The sequence below is a fragment of the Loxodonta africana genome, chromosome 1, assembly GCF_030014295.1.
Source record: "Loxodonta africana isolate mLoxAfr1 chromosome 1, mLoxAfr1.hap2, whole genome shotgun sequence".
Classification (NCBI taxonomy): Eukaryota; Metazoa; Chordata; class Mammalia; order Proboscidea; family Elephantidae; genus Loxodonta; species Loxodonta africana.
Window position 1 is genome coordinate 213,282,509 of NC_087342.1, and position 21,632 is coordinate 213,304,140.

The following is a 21,632-nucleotide window of genomic DNA, read 5'->3' on the forward strand; positions in this document are numbered from 1 at the left end:
CCCAGTTAATTATTACTACTAAGTAATACTTTTTTTTTTTTTAATACAGCGCCATATTTGGTAGGGTGTATTTCCCTACCAAAAATGAATTTTTTTTTACTATTATCAGCCCCTTGCTTTTCTATATTAATTTTAAAATCAGCAATTTGAGTATATGCGTTTGTCAAGTTATATATATCAGACCTGTTGGGGTTTTGATTAGAATTACATTGAATTTACGGATTGACTAATGTTTTCAGAAAACTATTTTAGCCTGAGCTAATACGTCGTATGCCAAAATAAATTCCAGGTAGATATAAAATTAACTATCTCTTGTCTCAAGACAGAAGAAAAACAACAGCCTCCCCTCATTAACAAGCAAGCAAACAAAAAACTAAATTAAAAAAAAGTCATCAAATCATTGGAGAAGACAAGAGTTTCTAACTCTAACGTCCTATGGAAATGGTCACCAAATACAGATTGATGGATTTGATCACTCCAAATTTGTTAACATCTGTATGTGAAAAAGAAAATGCCACTTTAAAAAAATCCCCAAGTTGTTTTCAGCAATATGGCACATGTTTATCTTTCTATGGAAACCCTGGTGGCATAGTGGTTAAGTGCTATGGCTGCTAACCAAAAGGTCCACCAGATGCTTCTTGGAAACCTTGTGGGGCTGTTCTACTCTGTCCTGTAGGGTCACTATGAGTCGGAATCAACTTGACGGCATTGGGTTTGTTTGGTTTTTTGGTTTTATCTTTCTGTATAAGTTAATCTAAATTGATAAAGAAGCAGATAAAGAGCACAAATTATTAAAAATAATACCATATTTGGTTAGTAAACATGAAAAATATTCACCTTTTGTACTAACCAAAAAACCATGAAGTGGAAACAGTGGTGAAAGATGTGTGTTTATCCGTCGAGATAGAATATTGTTGGTAAAGATGCACGATGGTTATTGTTTTCACATGCTACTGCTGGAAGTCTAAATTGGTACAGTTTTTAGGGAGAGCAATATAGCAGCGACTATTCAAAACACTCATTTTTTTTTAATATTCTCTGACCCAGTAATTCTACTTTGAGAAATTTATACTAAGGTGGGAATCAGAACTATGCAAAAATACAAAAAGATAGTCCTTGCAAGTTTTTTTAAAAAAATAATATTTCAGAAGCAAGCTAAATATCAAGCTGTACGAGAAGGGTTTAATGAAAGTTAGTGAACATATACCCAGAATGTTAATAGGTATTCACAGTGCCGTTTTGAAGAATGAGTACTGCTCATGTTATAAAGTAAAATAAAAAAAAGAATAGAAAATTATCAATAAATTGACTTTAAGAAAAAAGCTTAAAAAAATAAAATACCACTCCTAATTTTCTCATGGTTCACGTGTTGCTTATTTTAATTTCTCTTTGTATCAGTTATCAGTGTTTGCTACTTCTGTGATATTGCTGCCGGAGGATATTGTTGAGACTCTTTGCTTATCGGTTTTATGGCTATCAAAGGTATATAGATACTGCAAAAAATACCATAGCCATTTCATTATGAAAAAATAAAAACCTTAGAATTTTATTTTTTACTTAAACTAAGTTTTACCTAGATACACACATATGTCACCATTACACCCCCACAATCAAAATCTCCTGTTCCTTTGTTGATATTTTGCTGTGTTTTTTATTTCAGCTCCTCCTAGTGTCCAAAAGGTGGTGCTAGTATCATCCGTGCCAGATATCCCTGTTCAGTCTCACCGCACTTCTGAAATTTCGATTCCCGCTGATCTGGATAAAACTATAACAGAGCTAGCTGACTGGCTGCTATTGATTGACCAGATGCTAAAGTCCAATATCGTCACGGTTGGGGACATAGAAGAGATCAATAAGACAGTTTCCCGAATGAAAGTAGGTGCATAGTGTAAAGCCCTATTCGGAAGCTCTGTAACACACACAGAGAGAAAAGATCAGTTTGGATCCTTTTTGTGCCTACTAAACTATGAAAGAATGGAGTTAAAATTTTTTTTTTTTAATCTTTTAAACAGCCATCTAGGCTAACCCTGGTAATGCAGATCAGTTTACTAACTTAAGCTGTAAACTCTGTATTTTAAAAACTTAAACTGGAGCTGTAAAGCTAGGCACATTAGAGTAAACGTAAACTACTCTTACGTTTCATCTTAAGTGTGATGTAGGATAATTTCCTGAAGTTTCTTTTCAACTTATACACAGCTTATAATGAGCTTATTTGTTAGCTGCTATCATCATACCCATAGGCTTGCTTTTCCTGTTGGTAGGTAGCTGCTGTTGAGTAGACACTAGACTCATGATGACCCTGTGTACAATGGAATCAGACCGTTTTGATCCATAGGGTTTTCACTGGCTGATTTTTGGAAATAGCTCACCAGGCCTTTCTTCCTAGTCTGTCTTAGTCTGGGAGCTCATCACAAATACACCAGCCTCCACTGACAGACAGATGGTAGCTGCACAAGAGGTGCCTTGGTTGGGAATCGAACCCAGGTTTTGAGCTTATTTGTGTCATTAGAAATCTCCTGACTATAATTGAATACTCACATGTATCATGGACTATCAATTGGTAAAGCTCTTAGTTCATGCAGTGTGTGCTAGGTTGTGGTATAAGGATACTGAAAAGATAGAAATTGGGAGTACACAGTGAGGTAATAATAGAAGCTATACTAATTTTATTAAGTGTTTACTGTGTGCTGGGGATTTTTCTAAGTGTTTTATATGTGTTGGCTCATTTGCTTGTTTAGCAATCTTGTGAGGCGGTTAGTGCTTATATCCAGATTACAAATAAGCTAACACTGGGCAGAGACACTGAGCTCTGTAAATAGACAGGCTGCTGTGTAAGGCAGAATGTAATGGAAGCCATATGCAAGGTGTTAGGGCAGTTAAAAGGAGGAAGGGATTACGTGTAGAGATGAGTGAATGGCATTCTTGGTGTAGGGAACGAAGTGAATAAAGACACCAGGTGGGGGAAGCACGAGAGATATTAGGTTCCGTGTTTGTGCAGGAAGGAAGCGTAGTGAGAACCAAGGCAGAAAAACAGCTTAGGTTCACTTTGTGAGGGAGGTTGTAACCCACGCAAAGCCTTTTGGACTTTAATCTGTAAACAATTGGCAAGCATCTTTTTTTCTTTTCATTTTTTTGTTTGTTTTCATTTAATTTGAGCTGAAGACCGGTGATAACAATGGTCTGGCCATAGTGAGCATAGGTGGACTTGGTGGGGGCAAGAAGCTTACAGCAAAAAGAGCCCTCTCTGAGTGACTAGGCTGATGCCATTGCTACTAGTGGAAATGGGGACTAGAAGAAATAGGGTGTGGATGAGAGCGTTTGAGGGTTTTAACTTTGGATAGGTTGTGTTGAGGAGCCCTTTTGCCACTTAGAAGGAAGTGATTAGCATTCATTGAGATAAAGCCGTGGGATTAAGGATGGGAAGTTGTGAATAATCCATTTACAGATAATACTTGAAATTATACGAGTGAGTAGAGTCTACAAAATTAGAGAATTCATAAAGAGGAAGGGCTGGGAAGAGAAACTTTGCAGCGGCACTTGTACTTACTGTAAATTGGATTTTCTAATCTTTATGGCTGTTTATTAGTGCTTTACTTAAGACACAGTTTTCCTGATGCTGTTGATCTTTTGCCCATTCTTTATCCAGTACTAAGAGACACAAAATACCTACAGTGTCAGTTTTTCATGTCTAAGATGATATAATTTGCGTTTATTCAAACGAACACTTTTTCGATAGCTGATATCAGTCCCTGGAGCCCTGGTGGCACAGCGGTTAAGATTTCGACTGCTAACCAAAAGGTCGGCAGTTGGAATCCACCGGCCGCTCCTTGGAAACCCTGTGGGGCAGTTCTCCCCTGTCCTTTAGGGTCACTATGAGTCAGAATTGACTCTATAGCAATGGGTTTGTTTTTTTTTTCTATACCAGTCCCTAGAAGGGGCATTAGTTTACGTTCATATCTGCTGTAGAACGAGTATTCAGGCCATCAGCAGCAGCAATAACTACTTACATCTCTGAGTAATTTTTAGATTTCAAAGTGATTTTCTTCATATATTTTCCTCAGACTTGATGTAAGTGAGCTGGGAGTATTGTTTCCTTTTGAGAAAACTAAAACACAGTGAGGTGAAGTACCTCACCTGTGACCCAGGTGATAAATGAGAGAGCTGAGGTTTGATCTCAGTACTTCAGCCTCTAAATCATGCCCTCTTTCTAGGCCACATTGCTAATGCCTCACTGTACCTGATAGGAAAAAACAACAAGAACAATAATGGCGGAAACCATGATAATTTTGATGTCAGCAGTGCAAATTTTGCTTAGTATTTTTGTCCTATGGCTTATTAATATAATCCCAATAAAATTTCTTCTTAACAGAACACAAAAGCCGACTTAGAACAGCGCCGTCCTCAACTGGATTACGTTTTTACATTGGCGCAGAATTTGAAAAATAAAGCTTCCAGTTCTGATGTGAGAACAGCAATCACAGAAAAATGTAAGTTAAAAAACAAAATAAACCACAACATAGTCCACTTTCTCTGAAAATGGCAACACACGTTTTCAAAGATTATTCAATTAAAATTAATGTTATTTCATACTCTTAATTTAAAAAACTTGACTTTCTCTTATTTTTAGAATGCTTTATTTTTTGTGAACAGTGTCAAATTCCCTTGTGAATTTCTTAAAGTGTTAACATCATTTTTTTTTAATTTAATTTTTATTGTGCTTGAAGTGAAAATTTACAAATCAAGTCGGACTCTCATACAAAAATTTATAAACACCTTGCTATATACTCCTAATTGCTCTCCCCCTAATGAGACAGCACACTCCTTCCTTCCTCTATTTCTTTTAAAGTCCATTTCGCCAGCTTCTGACCCTCTCTACCCTCTCATCTCCCCTTCAGATAGGAGATGCCATGTGTCTACTTGATCCAAGAAGCTCATCCTTCACCAGTATCAATGTCTATCCCATAGTCTAGTCCAATCCCTGTCTGAAGAGTTAGCTTTAGGAATGTTTCCTGTCTTGGGCTAATGGAAGGTCTGGAGACCACGGCCACTGAAGTCCTTCTAGTCTCAGTCAGACCATTAAGTCTGGTCTTTTTACGAGAATTTGGGGTCTGCATCCCACTGCTCTCCTGCTCCCTCAGGGGTTCTTTGTTGCGTTCCCTGTCAGGAAACATCATTACTTTTAAGTAATTACTAACACGTTGGGTTTTTTTTTCTCCTAAGTTAGAATTTGTTTTAAAGGAATCAAAGAAACAAGAGTTTAGAGAAACCCATAGGAATGCAAACCTGTTCTTCCATTCTAATTTATTCACCACAGCTTGATCTTACTATGCCCTCAACCCATATTCTCAAAATTCAGTGATTCATTCCACGAATGTTTACTGAACAACCGCTGCGTGCGTGTGTGCCTGGCATTAATTCGGGGATACGTTAGTTAATAACAAGGAGCTCTGGTAGTGCAGTAGTTAAAGTGCTTGACTGCTAACAGAAAGGTCTGCAGTTCAAACCCACCAGCTGCTCCATGGAAGAAAGATGTGGCAGTCTGTTTCCGTAAAGATTTACTGCCTTGGAAGCCCTATGAGTAGTTCTGTTCTGTCCTATAGGGTCACCGTGAGTCAGAATCCACCTGACAACAGTGGGTTTGGATTTTTTTTTGGTTTGTTAATAACAAAATAAAGCAAACGAAAAATAAACAAAACAATAACAAAAATCCCTGCTTGGAGTTTTCCTTCTAGCTCGACAGTGTTTGTGAAGTCTGTGCGGTATACGAAACAAAGTCTAACCTCTCAGGAATGGCAGTTAGGAACTGTCACAATCTGCCCCGGCATGCTTTCATGGTCATCTCTCTCACTAAGCCCTCGGCCCCACCTGTAACCGTTCTGCACTGTATATGCTCTTTAAAACGTCCTGACATTTCCTAGCATTCTTACCTTTCTCTGTGTTCTTTCTTTGCAGCAGCTAAAATGTCACCCCCTGTGTGGAGTTTTCCGCACCCTCTTCTGGTCCCTGGGAAACTGAATTTTCTATCTTTAGTTTCTGCTGTGGACTTTTTTTTCCCACCGCTTCGATGTAATCTCATAGCTACTTTAATTCTCTGTCCCCTCCATAAAAAAGAAAAAAAACAAAACCAAACCCAGTGCCGTCAAGTCGATTCCGACTCATAGCGACCGTATAGGACAGGGTAGAACTGCCCCATAGAGTTTCCAAGGAGAGCCTGTTGGATTTGAACTGCTGACCATTTGGTTAGCAGCTGTAGCACTTAACCACTATGCCACCAGGGTTTCCTCTCCCCTCCATAAAGAAATTGTGAATATTCACCTTCCTGTCCCTAGGGCCTCCCACAGTGCTTTGTACAAATTAGTGACTTAATAAATATTTGTGGCAGAGCGTAAACTGGAAGAATAAATATTTGTAATATTGTCTAATGACAAGAAAGTCAACTGTTTCCCTGTATTTAGATATCAAAATAGTTGTGGTAGCAACAAGATTATTACAGGAGATAAGTTAGCAAAGAACTTTTAGCATCCGAAATTGTTGGTTTATTTTTACTAAATAAGGCTTTTTTTTTGGTCTTTTCTCATTTTTATTACTGGATTGGTTGTGCCTATTAGGGAACTCTGGAGCAATTCCATTTCTCCCCACGTGGCAGGGGAGCATCTTGGCTTTAATGATGCCAAACTATTTACAAAGCCAGCTCTGTTTTGCTTTTTTCTACTGGGTCTTTGGTTTACTTCCACCATCTCTCTGTTTGTGCAACAATTCTTTTGAGGTGTTGTACAAGACTTTCCTTCTCCTGAATATCTTCCCTTTCCAATTTACCTGTCTCTCTGTTGTTTTCTCTCTGTCTCTCTCTCTCTCTTTTTTTTTTTTCCTGTGTGTGTGTGTACAGATTGCATAGCTCAGCATATAGGTGGTATTCTCTGCCTTCAGCCAGGATGTGTCTGACATCAGCAGTGATATACCTGGTTCATGTCTTCTTCTGAATCTGGCTTGAACTTGTGGCAGTTCCCTATTGATGTTCTGCTTCAGCCCTTTTTGAATGATCTGCAGCAAAATTTTACCTGTATGTGATATTAATGATATTGTTTGATAATTTTTGCTTTTGGTTGGATCGCCTTTCTTTGAACTAGGCATGAAATTAATATGGATCTCTTCTAGTTGATTGGCTGGGGAGCCGTCTTCCAAATTTCTTGGCATAGATTTCTTCCACTGCTGCATCCATTTGTTGAAACATCTCAATTGGTATTCCATTAATTCCTAGAGCCTTGTTTTGCACCAAGGCCTTCAGTAAAGCTTGGCCCTCTTCCTTCAGTACCACTGGTTCCTGATCATATGCTTCCTCCTGAAATGGTTGAATATGGACGAGTTCTTTTTGGTATAGTGACTCTGTATTCCTTCCATCTTCTTTTGATGCTTCCTGCATCGTTTAATATTTTCCCAGTAGCATCCGTCAATATTACAACTTGAGGCTTGAATTTTTTTTCAGTTCTTTCAGCTTGAGAAATGCCAAGTGTGTTCTTCCCTTTTGGTCTTTGCACATGTCGTTATAATACTTTACTCTGTTTTCTCAAGTCACCTTTTGAAATCTTCTGTTCAGATCTTTTACTTTATCGTTTCTTTGTTTCTGCATCTTCTAGCAGCTATTTTTAATCTTCCATCTTATTATTATCAGTGGACTTTTGCAGGGGTTCAAAGCTCTTAGTTACTGGTGCATTGGAAGTTCATGAGCTGCCCCCTGAGTAATTAATCAACAGTTTACAATTCTTCAGCTCTCTCTTTCAAAGTAGAGAAAAGAGAGGAGAGGAGAAGGAAAGGACGGGGGTGGGGGAAGGAAGCAGGGAGGAAAAGCTATTTTTGAATTTTTACACTGAAAAACTGCTGACTACATAGAATCTGCTTTTCTTTAGTGTTTCTCTTGGATTCAAATTATCAAATACTTTTGCTTTTAGAGAGGTTTCATGTTAGAGTAAAGCAAATGTGAAAAGTATTCCTCATTTGTTTTTTCTTTTAAATCAAGAGTACTTTGGAGAATCTTCTTTGTGGATGACAAATGACTATGTCTACGTCTTACAGTCTGTCTTAAAGTACTCTTAACTCTCTGTTCATCAAACTAGACTTAATATATAAAAAATTAGGTAGGAAATGATTTTTGTGTGTGTGTGTTACCAGTTTACAGTGGCAGATCATTTTATTGTGAGATGTTTTAGTGCGTTTAAAATAGAGTTCAGTCTACGATTTTTCTCTCAAGCCAGGGTTCAGAAATGTATGTCTGCGTAGTGTGGCAGGCATGCCTCAGATATCTTTTAAAATGTACGTATCAACTTCTTGCCTTTCTCTTTCGTATTTAGAGACTTATTTATGGTAAGTTTGATAATCAGTTCTTTTCCTTTTCCTGGTAGTTACTTCTGGGGTTTATTTTTCTTACTCTTCCCCCACCATCCCCCCACCAGTGGACAAGGTCCAGAGCCAGTGGGACAGCACTCAGCATGGTGTGCAGTCCCGGCAGCAGCAGCTGGAGGACATGATCATGGACAGTCTGCAGTGGGATGACCATCGGGAAGAGACTGAGGAGCTTATGAGGAAGTACGAGGCTCAACTCTATATTCTTCAGCAATCCCGCAGGGATCCACTTATCAAACAGATTTCTGATAACCAAGTAAGACTCATTAGATATTTTCTGGTGATACTATTTGGTTGGATGCACATTGTTGTAGTTTTTTTTTTTTTTTTTTTTTTTACCCCCTTTGGTTAACTGTAATTTTTCAGACCCTGGAATGATGTTTTCCCAAGTTCTTAGAATACATGTTGAAAGTTATATGAAGTATTTGACCAAGATTATTTGGAAAAAACTTGGAGTCATGCATACGTATTAAATGTTTAGCTTGCGATTTTTTTTTTTTTTTTGCAAACTGAACATACCCATGCAACCAGCATCTAGAAGGAGAACATTGTCAGCATCCATGGGACCCTCCATTCGCTCCCTTCCTTCCCTATCTTGAGGGAACCCTGGTAGCACAGTGGTTAAAAACTACAGCTGCTAACCAAAAGGTTGACAGTTCCAATCCACCAGCTGCTCCTTGGAAACCCTATAGGGCAGTTCTACTCTGTCCTATAGGGTCGCTATGAGTAAGAATCAACTCGACGGCAAAGGGTCTGGTTTTTTGGTTTGGTTTCCCTATCTTGAAGACTATAAAAATTTATGAGACTTTGATTCCAGGGCTACTGTAGTGAACAAATCGGGTAATAAGTTTGTTTTTAATACCTTTCTTACTGAGCCATTTTATTCAATAAGATAATGGCAGGTACTTTTTTGTGATTGGTTTAATTATTTTAAAGTCTCTACAGTGATAGAAAATATTCTTGAACTGGAAATTATGGTTGTTATGTTATATTTTGGTATAATCGTTACGTGCCCTTTGGATAACCTAAGATGAAAGGGTTCATTTTTGAAATATAGTAAAGAATGTATGAAACAAAAAAATCCTAAACATGTTGCTGTTCTTCACAAATATGCATGGTTACAATTTAAAGAGCACATCACCAGGCTTGCTGGTTTCTTGAATCATTCTCAGTGTTTATGAGACCTGCTGATCGTTTTCATTAAATAACTCCGAAGTAATAGTCAGCAAAGTCCCTGCAGACTTAATATGAGAAATGTAATCAAAAGTGATATCAAAGTTTAAATCAGCGTATTCAGAATATTCTTTTCTAATCAACAGTATAGTTCTTATTTTTGGAAACACTGGGTGGATTTTTTTGCCAGTTGCTACAGGAAAGCATTATACGAATAGTCTCTTGTCGATTAGATTTCATGGGGGGTGTCTTGATCCAGTGACTCAGCGATTGAAGACATGTGTCAAGGAACCAACGCCTACTAACATACTCAGCATCGGTTTAGTTATTCAAGCTAACTTTTAGTAAACCTTGCTTGGCTGCTTCATCCATCCTAGCAGTTAACTTTGTAAACATACGCAGTGATTCAGGGGTGAGGGATGGAAGGCTTCCCTTTGTCAGCCCTTTCCATTTCTCCAAGCACATTTAGAGGAGCTGTACAGTAAGTTCCCCTCACCTGTCTGTCAGTTTGTCAGGGAGGATCCCGAAGAAAGTTCTGTGTGCTAATCTTGATAACCCTCCCACTTTCCCTTTAGAGCCTTTTGTTCTTCGGGTTCTCAGTCCTTCTGGGACTTGTCTTAGTTTCTTCTTTCACTTAAAGAACCAGATGAGGAGCAATCTCCTATGAATGCTAACCGATGCCAACATGGAATAATAGCCCGCCAAATAGCATTTATCTTTTTATAGTGGACTTTCCCGAATAAAAACAAACCTGAGTCCAAAGATAGGAATTTCCAGTGATAAAATTGCCATTCAAGTGGTAGAGAAAGTATTTCTAGTTATCTCTATTTCATAACACATAGTTGATTCCTTCCACCACCTGTCTGTCTGTCTGTTGTACTGTGGTGGCTTGTGTGTTGCTATGATGCTATGTTACCAGGATGTCAAATACCAGCAGGGTCGCCCATGGTGTACAAGTTTCAGTGGTGTTTCCAGACTAAGAGTAGAAAGAAAATTCTGGAAATGTATTTCTGATTTCAAATTAGACAATGAAAACCCATCGTTCAGTTTAGTGCTGGAAGATGAGCCCCTAGATCGGAAGGCCCTATGATGTCTGCAGCGATGAACGTAAACCTACCAAAGATCATGAAGATGGTGCAGGGCCAGAGTTTTGTTGAATTATACAAAAGGTTGCCACGAGTCAGTGCCGACTCAGTGGCAACTAACAACAATAGTAAGTTTATTTCTAATTGAATGAACTTTCTATAAGGAGGAGATGTTTAGCACAAGGAATGGAATAGACAAATGATTTGATGATGTAAAATATCTCAAAAGTAAAACATAATAATCCTTTAATATCATCAGTGTACCCGGTCACTTTCTTAGACATTTCTTTTTCACTTCTAGAATTCTTATGGTTTAATGTACGTACAAGAGTTCGTCCCATGATTTGTTTTCTTTCAATATCTCTGTCTAAAACAGGGGTTTATTAAACCCCCCTGGAAGTACCAGTGTTGTGGTAATACTAGTTACTGAGCATCCAACTCTAACAATTACACCTGAAATTATACCCTAGGTATTACTTCAGGAAATGGGCCCCGGTGATGGTATCGTAATGGCGTTCGATAACGTCCTGCAGAAATTGCTGGAGGAGTATAGCAGGGATGACACAAGGAATGTGAAAGAAACCACTGAGTACTTAAAATCATCATGGATCAATCTAAAACAAAGGTAACTCTAAGACCCTGGCAGGTAAATGTATATTGTCAAGTGGAGAATTGTATTTGGCTTTCTGATGGAAACATGCCAAATACATGACTATTAGAAGTACATTTAATAATTTTTCTTACTAGCGTGGTCTGCCAAGTTAATATTATCATACCTAGAACGAAATGTATATTTTTACAACATCGACTTGAATGGAATTTCTACAATGGCGTTTTTCTTTGAATAAGTCTAAACCTTGCCAGTTATCATTTTATGTGTTGTGAATTTCTCATACTTCTCGGTATTTCCTAGGATCCTTTCGGTAGTGCTCTGATGGTGAGGAGCCCTTAGGTATTTATGTTGGGCAATATTATCTATCCCAAATATATAGAAGTTTGCTGTTTGGCTGGAATGTATCAGTTGAGAATCAGACAAACTTGGACCCAATGCTAGGCCTCTGATATGTTATATGTGTGTATAGGGCCTCAACTAGTTTACTATCTTTTCTTTCCATTACTCTGTCTTGTTAGTCTATTTGAAATAGTCTAAAAATAGCATATGTTTTTATAAGAGAGATTTCTCTGTCACTTGAACACCTAGGATTTAGGAACCATAAACAGTAGTTAGTATCTCTTTAAGTTTGCATATTTATGTTCATCATCAGTAAAAAAGTGTTTACTTTATGCATAGTACTAGGAATACCAGTGTCTGAGTGAAATTATGGTTTCACACACATCTTTATATATTCAGATGCTACTGCCTGAAAGCTAATTTGATATCTAAACACATTTATTTTGCAGTGCGTAAGATGGATAATATTAGAACACTTTCTGATGTATATTTCTGGTTATCAAATATTACTAAACATATAATAATAGTTTGATGTGGACATATTTTATACTTTTTTAATGTTATTTTTATTTAACATCTCTAAAACAGATTTTTTAAAACTCAAAGAGGAGAATTATGAGAACAGTGTGTCTGTGAATTTGTGGCTAGAGATACCTGGGATACTGGAGGGAATAAGATCACAGTAGCAAATATAACCCCCACACATCTATCAGTTAGTTGTACTGTTGTAGCTTGCATATTGCTGTGATGTTGGAAGCTGTGCCACTGGTATTCAAATACCAACAAGGTCACCATGGTGGACAGTTTTCAGCTGAGCTTCCAGACTAAGACAGACTAGGAAGAAGGGCCTGGTGGTCTACTTCTGAAAGAAAATTAGCTGGTAAAAACCTTATGAATAGCAGTGGAACGTTGTCTGATACAGAGCAACAGCATGACCCTGCAGGTTGGAAGACACTCAAAAGATGAGTGGGGAAAGCTGTTTCCTCAAAACAGAGTTGACCTTAGTGACGTAGATGGAGTTAAGCTTTCATGACCTTAATTCGCTGATGTGGCACAACTCAAAATGAGAAGAAACAGCTGCGAACATCCATTAATAATTAGAATGTGGAATGTTCAAAGTATGAATTATGGAAAATTGGAAATCGTTAAAAGTGAAATGGAACATATGAACATTGATATCCTAGACATTAAATACCCATTACTGTTGAGTCGATTCCAACTCATAGCGACCCTATAGGACAGAGTAGAGCTGCCCTGTAGAGTTTCCAAGGAACACCTGTTGGATTTGAACTGCCGACCTTTTGGTTAGCAGCCGCAGCACTTACCCACTGTGCCACCAGAGTTTCCTCCTAGACATTAAAAACATTAGTGAGCTGAAATAGACGGGTAGTGGCCATTTTGAATCAGATAATCATATGGTCTACTATCCTGGGAATGACAACTTGAAGAGTAATGGCATTGCATTCAGTGTCAAAAAGAACATTTCAAGATCTCTATCCTGAAGTACAGTGCTGTCAGTAATAGGACAATATCCATATGCCTACAGGAAAAGACCAGTTAATACGACTATTACTCAAATTTATGTACCAATCACTAAGGCCAAAGATGAAGAAACTGAAGATTTTTACGAACTTCTGCAGTCCGAAATTAAATGAACATGCAATCAGGATGCATCAGTAATTACTAATGATTGGAATACGAGTGTTGGAAACAAAGAAGAAGGATCAGTAGTGGAAAATACAGCGTTGGTGATAGAAATGATACTTGAGATCGCAAGATAGAATTTTGCAAGACCAATGACTTCTTCATTGCAAATGCCTTTTTTCAACAACTTAAATGGTGACTGAACACGTGGACCTCGCCAGATGGACTATACGCAAATCAAATCAACTACATCTCTGGAAAGAGATGATGGAAAAGCTCGATGTCATCAGTCACAACAAGGCCAGGAGCCTACTGCAGAACAAACCACTTATTGCTCTTACGCAAGTTCAAGTTGAAGCTGAAGAAAATTAGAACAAGTCCATGAGAGCCAAAATACAACCTTGAGTATATCCCACCTGAATTTAGAGACCATATCAAGACTAGATTTGATGCAGTGAACACTAATGACTGAAGACCAGACAAATTGTAGAATGACATCAAGGACATCATACATGAAGAAAGCAAGAGGTCATTTAAAAGACAGGAAAGAAAGAAAAGACCAAGAGGGATGTCAGAAGAGAGCCTGAAACTTGCTCTTGAACGTTGAGTAGCTAAAGTAAATGGAAGGAATGATGAAGTAAAAGAGCTGAACAGAAGATTTCAAAGGGTGGCTAGAGAATACAGTCAAGTATTTTAATGACATGTGCAAGGACCTGGAGTTAGAAAACCAACAGGGAAGGACACACTTGGCATTTCCCAACCTGATAGAACTGAAGAAAAAAATTCAAACCTTGAATTGCAATTTTTAAGGAGTCTATGGGGAAAATATTTATTAAATAATGCAGGAAGCATCAAAAGAAGATGGCAGGAATACACGGGGTCACTGTACCGAAAAGGACTGGTCGTCATTCAACCATTTCAGGAGGTACATATGATCATGAACTGAATGTAATTAAAGAAGAGGTCCGTGCTGCACTGAAGGCCTTGGCAAAAAACAAGGCTCCAGGAATTGATGGAATACCAATCGAGATGTTTCCACAAACGGATACAGCACTGGAAGCGCTCACTCATCTATGTCAAGAAATTTGGAAAACAGCTACCTAGCCAATGGACTGGAAGAGATCCATATTTGTGCCTATTCCAAAGAAAGGTGATCCAACTGATTGTGGAAATTATTAAACAATGCTGTTAATATCACATGCAAGTAAAATTTTGCCGAAGATCATTCAAAAGCAGTTGTAGCATTACATTGACAGGGAACTGCCAGAAATTCAAGCTGAATTCAGAAGAGGACTTAGAACCAGGGATATCATTGCTGATGTCAGATGGATCTTGACTGAAAGCAGAGACTACCAGAAAGATGTTTACCTGTGTTTTGTTGGCTATGCAAAGGCATTAGACTGGGCAGATCATAACAAATTATGGATAACATTGTGAAGAATGGGAATTCTAGAACACTAATTATCCTCGTGAGGAACCTGTACATAGATCAAGAGGCAGTCGTTTGAACAGAACAAGGGTATATACTATGTGGTTTAAAGTCAGGAAAGGTTTGCGTCAGGGTTGTATCCTTTGACCATACTTATTCCATCTTCATGCTGAGCAAATAATCTGAGAAGTTGGACTGTGTGAAGAAGAATGCAGCATCAGGATTGGAGGAAGACCTGTTAACAACTTGCATTATGCAGATGGCACAACGTTGCTTGCTGTGAGAGTAAAGAGGACTTGAAACACTGATGAAGATCAAAGATCTTCAGTATGGATTACATCTCAACATAAAGAAAACAAAAATCCTCACAACTGGACCAGTGAGCAACATCATGATAAACAGAGAAAAGATTAAAGTTGTCAAGGATTTCATTTTACTTGGATCCACAATCAACACCCATGGAAGCAGCAATCGTGAAATCAAAGGATGCATTGCATTGGGCCAATCTGCTGCAAAAGACCTCTTTAAGTGTTGAAAAACAAAGATGTCGCCTTGAAGACTAAGGTGCACCTGACCCAAGCTGTGGTGTTTTCAGTTGCATGGCGTGCATGGGAAAGCTGTACAAGGAATAAGGAAGACTGAAGAAGAATTGATGCCTTTGAATTGTGGTGTTGGCAAAGAATACTGAGTATACCATGGACTGCAAAGAGAACGAACAAATCTGTCTTGGAAGAAGTACAACCAGAATGCTCCTTAGAAGCATGGATGGCGAGACTCTGTCTCACATACTTGGAACATGTTATCAGGAGGGATTAGTCCTTGGAAAAGGACATCGTGCTTGGTAAAGTAGAGGGTCAGTAAAAAGAGGAAGACCCTCAACTAGATCGACTGACATGGTGGCTGCAACAGTGGTCTCAACCATAACAATGTTTGTGAACATGATGGAGGACTGGGCAGTGTTCAGCTCTGTTGTACATAGGGTCACTATGAGTTGGAACTGACTCAATGGCATCCAACAACAACAGCAAATATAAAACTGCATATGTGGTTAAAGGTGAAGAGCTATAACATTGGTCTTTCTAGTGTTTTAATACAACTATTTTCTTTTGCTGTAGCAAGTTACTTGGCTATATTAAGGATTCTATAACTAAGGCAAGGACGAAGGTGAAGGAAAAATAGCTTTAACCCTAAGAGAGATAGTCCTTAAACATACTTTATCTGTGTGTTTCCAAAAATTCCATGAGTAAGAGTTATGACTGTTTTTGTTGTGAACAATACCAGAGGAATTGATCATTTAGGAATGTTGGCCTGCTCCATTTAACACCTCCCATTCTTTTTTGCTTTTACTTTGTACATATTTTAAGACAGTCTACAGCAGTGGTTAGCTTAGATGGAAGAGGCAGTTAAAAATGAATTAGGTTCTAAGGTGGTCTTCCATTTATCATAGCCAAGAGAGACACAGTGTTCCAGTTTTATTGTAGTTAATAGTAGTTATTCTTATTATCTTGCTACCTGCATTTAATTTTGGAAATAAGTGATTATACTAATATTTAGACGTGATTTCCTGGGCCATGTAGGTATATTGCTATCTGCAAAGCAGGGAGTATACGATGAAACTGCTGCTTATAGGATCCCGTTGTGAGTGACAGCTAGCGTTTTGGAATGTTGAGGGCTTTCTCTTTTAAACACAGTGATATTTATAATTTTTCCCTGTCTTAAATGGAGAACTTTCTAAATGTACAAATCTTTCCTTGTCTTCTCAAGTAAAGCATGTAAACCTGTATTAAACTTTCCATGAATTACTGGGATTATTTTTACAAATATAGCATTGTTGTTGTGTGCTGTTGGGTCCATTCCCGACTCATAGTGACCCCAAGTGACAGGGTTGGTCTGCACCATAGAATTTTCTTGTCAGTAATTTTTATGGGAGCAGATTGCTAGGTCTTTATGGAGCTGCTGGATGGATTTGAACTGCAAACCTTTCAGTTAGCAGCTGAGTGCTTAACTTTTTGCATCACAGTGCTCCTTTTGACCTTATAGGGCATCACATTCAGCTTTGCTCAACCTTTTTTAATTAATGCCTTCCTAAAGAGCTTTTTTAGAAAACTATTTTGGTTTTTTTTTTTGGTTTATCCACCCCTTTAGAATTTTGATTCCATGGATAAACTGTATATTTCTTTATGGGTTGTGTTTTTTATCTGTGCTTTACCAAAAAAAAAAAAAAAAATTTTTTTTTTTTTTTTTTTTTTTTTACATAAAAAAGGATACTTTTTTTTTTTTTTTACCCCCACTCTCCCAAGGACTACTTATCACTTCTTAGGGGTACATGATTAAGAGAAGTTAAATGACATGTTCAAAGTGACATAGCAAAGCCCAAATCAATAGCATTGTTGTTGAACCTGGATAATATTAGAATACTTTATGATATCTATTATTGGTTTTCAAGTATGACTGAACATTTAATATGTTCCATTGGAGATGTTTTATATATTATTTGAATATTGTTTTTGGTTAGGACCTGTATATCAGATTCTTAGAAAACTCAGAGAGGAGAAATGTGCTCCATAGGGTTTTCAATGGCTGATTTTTCGGAAGTAGTTGGCCAGGCCTCAGAAGATCCACAGCGCCTCTGGGTGGACTCGAACTGCCAACTTCTGGTTAGCACCTGAGCATGTTAACCATTTGTACCACCCAGGGACTTCAGTAGCACAATTAAGGTGATACCTTCCTATACTGAACTTCGATAATGTTTTCCATGCTCTGCAGAGTTTTTAGCAAGTTCATTCAGGCTGCCATGTGTTAGGGGGTTTTGTGCTTTATTTTTAGAGTATAAATTTTATTGAAGATCTTCTCTGTATCAAGTACTATGCTAACTAAGCAGGTACTGTGCCTTATCTCATTTAATCCTCACAACAACCGTGAGACAGGCAGTATTTGCATCCTGTGTTAATGAATACACTGAAGTACAGCGAAGTTAATTACCTGAGATCACAGAGCTCATCCTGGTGGAGCTAGGATTGGAATCCAAGCCTTTTTGACTGTGCAGTGAAGCTCTTAACCTTCTTTAATAAAAGAATAGTTTCATTTTTCTTCTTTGCTATCAGAATGTCCTTGATTGATGGTGACTGTTCTGTATACTTGTCTCTTGCATCTCTATGATTCCACTTACTGGATCTTCTCTGTGTTGAGTTTAGAAAGTATTTTCTGCTATGAGTAATGGAAGAAGCTAGTGTGTGGCCATTGTGCTCTCTGTAATGTCTGCCCAGAGGCCCCTTACCATGCCTTCTTCTTAGATGTCAGCCGTGTTCCGTATAGACCTCATTGTCAGTTAGTAGAATTCTAGAGGAAGGGAGGCTTATTATACTTGCCCATGGAACTGTTAGTGTGGCATAATGTGTGAAGCCTAGTAGTTTTCAGAGGAAGTGTTTTGTGTAAATTGCAAGTGGCCTAAATAATTTGACTATTCACAGTTACAGGCCCACAGTCCCTTATCTACAGTGCCCAAACCCCAAAAGCTCTGATAATAGAAAGCTTTGAACTGACATGAAGCTATTTACTGTAGTCTTTATTTATCCCTCATAGCGTGAATAGCCTTGCTCCTAACTGTAGAAATATGAATGTGTTTGATGGCTAGTCTAGACCCTTTTTGGGGGTATTATATATTATACCTACATTGACAATATTCGCTTTCTAAAATACAAAAAATTCTTAATTCTGAAATACAACCGATTCCCAGTATTTTGGATTCTGTAAACAGCAGGCCTGTCTCCAACGATTCTAACTAATTTATGTATCTTGTCCACAACTCACTTGACCTGTGCATTTTTTTCGTTATGTCTCTTAATATCAGTTAAACATTGTTTGTGTGTGCGAATTGAGATAGTGAGAACTGAAATGTGATTATTCCTTACTTTTGAAGTCTGAAATATTATAGTATGTGTGTATATACCTATATCTCTATGTAAACAAATACACACACATACATATGTAGAGAAAGCGTGCACATATGTATACATGTATGCCCATATGCGCATTGTTATCTATGCTGAAATATTGTAAAGGAAATGAGACAATATAAGTTTATGCTATAAAAAGTTTCTTTTACATCATTAATTACTGGGTATTTTCTCCTTTCCCTTATTAATCCCGAAAGTCATATGTTGCCTTGCCTATTTTAAGGTATTTCTGGGTTTGTACAGGCAGAACAGAAAGCACAACCCTTTCTGACAGTGATAATCTGCCAGAAACCTTGGTTAAAATCTCAAGTTATTCACTTACTATCTGTGTGAACCCTGGGAGGTAATTTCAGTTCACTGAGTCTCAATTTCCTTGGTTCTAAAGTGGAAAACATTCTACTTTCTGATTATTAGTGGATGTTTGCAGCTGTTTCTTCTCATTTTGAGTCTTGCCACACCAGCAAATGAAGGTCCCAAAAGCTTGACTCCATCCACGTCATTGGGTCAACTCTACTTTGAAGAGGCAGCTCTTCCCAGTTGTGTTTTGAGTGCCTGCCAACCTAAGGGCCTCGTCTCTTGGCACTATATCAGTGTTCCACTGCTATTCATAAGACTTTCACTGGCTAATTCTTTTCAGAAGTAGACTGCCGGGTCCTTCTTCCTAGTCTGTCTTAGTCTGGAAGCTCAGCTGAAACCTGTCCACCATGGGTGACCCTGCTGGAATCTGAATACCGGTGGCATAGCATCATAGCATCACAGCATCACAGCAACATGCAAGCCCCCACAGTACAACAAACTGACAGACACGTTTGATAGTGGGTTGAAGTAGAATGAAATCCTTGACATCAGTATTTTCTCCTTTGATCATGATATTGCTTATTTGTCCAGTTTTTTTTTTTTTTTTTTATGTTAGGGTGTAATCCATATTGAAGGACATAGTCTTTGATCTTCATCAGTAACCAGAACCGACTCAATGGCACCTAACAACAACTACAAAACAGATTGAATAAGTATTTGGTGAAAGGATACAACCCTGATGCACACCTTTCCTAATTTTAACCATGCAGTATCCCCTTGTTCTGTTCCAACCACTGCCTCTTGGTCTATGTACAGGTTCCGCGTGAGCACAATGAAGTGTGCTGGAATTCTTATTCTTTGCAACGTTATCCATAGTTTGTTATGATCCACACAAATGCCTTCGCGTAATCAGTAAAACATAGGTGAACATCTTTCTGGTATTCTCTGCTTTCAGCCATGAGCCATCTGACATCAGCAGTGATATCCCTGGTTCCATGTCCTCTTCTGAATTCAGCTTGAATTTCTGGCAGTTCCCTGTCAATGTGTTGGTGTAACTTTTTAAATGATCTTTAGCAAAATTTTCTTTGTGTGAGATATGGGTGATATTATTTGATAATTTCCACATTCTCCTGCATCACCTTTCTTTGAAATATGTACAAATAGGAATCTCTTCCAGTCAATTGGCCGGGTAGCTGTCTCCCAGATATCTTGGCACTTCCAGTGTTGCGTTCGCTTCTTGTCACATCTCAGTTGGTGTTCTGTCAGTTCCTGTAGACTTGTTTTTCACCAGTGCTTCTTTGCAGCTTGTGATTCTTCCGTCCCTACTTTTGGTTCTTGATTGTATGCTACTTCCTGAAATGGTGGAACATCCACCAGTTTTTTTTGGTGCGGTGACTCTGTGTATTCCTTCCATCTTCATTTGGTGCTTCCTGCATCGTTCAATATTTTGCCCATGGAATCTTTCAATTTTGCAATTCGAGCGTTGAGTTTTCTCTTCAGTTCTTTCAGCTCAATAAATTCCAAGTGTGTTCTTCCCTTTTGGTTTTCTTACTCTAGGCTTTTGCAATTTCATTATTGTACTCTACTTCGTCTTCTCGAGTTTATCTTTGAAATCTTCTCTTCCACCTCTTTTACGTCATCTTTTCTTCTGTTTACTTTAACTACTTTCAAGAGCAAGTTTCAGAATCTCTTCTGACATCCATTTTGTTCTTTTCTTTCTTTCTTGTCTTTTCAGTGACCTTTCACTTTCTTCATAATGATGTCCTTGATGTCATCTCACAACTCATCTGTTCTTCAGTCATTAGTATTCAGTGTGTAGAATCTGTTCTTGAGATGATCTCCAAATTCAGACGGAATATACTAAAGGTCGTATTCTGGCACTTGTGGGCTTACTTTAATTTTCTTCATCTTCAGCTTGAACTTGCATATGAGCAATTGGTAATCTGTTCTTCAGTTAGTCCCTGGCCTTGTTCCGACTGATGATATTGAGCTTCTCCATTGTCTTTTTCCATGGATGTAGTTGATTTGATTTTTGTGTGTTCCATCTGGTGAAGTCCCTAAGTATAGTTGCCATTTATGTTGTTGAAAAAGGTATTCGCAGTAAAGTATTGGTTTTGCAAAATTCTATTGTGTGATCTCAGATGTCATTTCTATCATCAAGGCTATAATTTCCAGCTACTGATCCTTCTTCTTTGTTTCTGACTTTTACGTTCCAATCACCAATAATTATCAGTGCATCTTGATTGCATGCTTGTTCAATTCAGACTGCAGACGTTGTTAAAAATCTTAAATTTCTTCATTTTTGTTATTAGTGGTTGGTGCGTAGATTTGAATAATAGCTGTTTTAACTGGTCTTCCTTGTAGGCATATGTATATTATCCTGTCACTTCAGAGTAGATCTTGAAATGTTCTTTTTGACAATGACTGTGATGTCATTTCTCTTCAATTTGCCATTCCCGGCACAGTAGACCATATAATTGTCCAATTCAAAAATGGCCAATAGCAGTCCATTTGAGCTCACAAATGCCTCACAATATTGTATATACCATGTGCTTCCAGAAGAATGAACAAATATGCCTTGAGGAAGTACAGCCAAAATGCTTCTTAGAAGCGAGGATGGTGAGACTTCTTTGTCTTAAGTACTTTGGACATGTTCTCAGGAGGGACCAGTAACTGTAGAAGAACATCATGCTTGGAAA

At 38.1% G+C, this 21,632-nt stretch overlaps 1 protein-coding gene across 14 annotated transcripts in view; it reads left to right on the top strand.

The window, feature by feature from the left end:
- Positions 1-21,632, top strand: part of UTRN (utrophin) — a 616,684-nt gene that overhangs the window by 291,924 nt on the left and 303,128 nt on the right. For all 14 annotated transcript variants that reach the window (XR_010323082.1, XM_064291826.1, XM_023551169.2 and 11 more), the window contains 4 exons: positions 1,661-1,875; positions 4,370-4,487; positions 8,448-8,653; positions 11,126-11,280. Coding sequence is in view for 13 of the 14 variants with exons in the window: in XM_064291826.1 (XP_064147896.1) it covers positions 1,661-1,875; positions 4,370-4,487; positions 8,448-8,653; positions 11,126-11,280 (694 nt within the window). In the remaining variant the exon portion in view is untranslated. The remainder of the gene's footprint in view (positions 1-1,660; positions 1,876-4,369; positions 4,488-8,447; positions 8,654-11,125; positions 11,281-21,632) is intronic.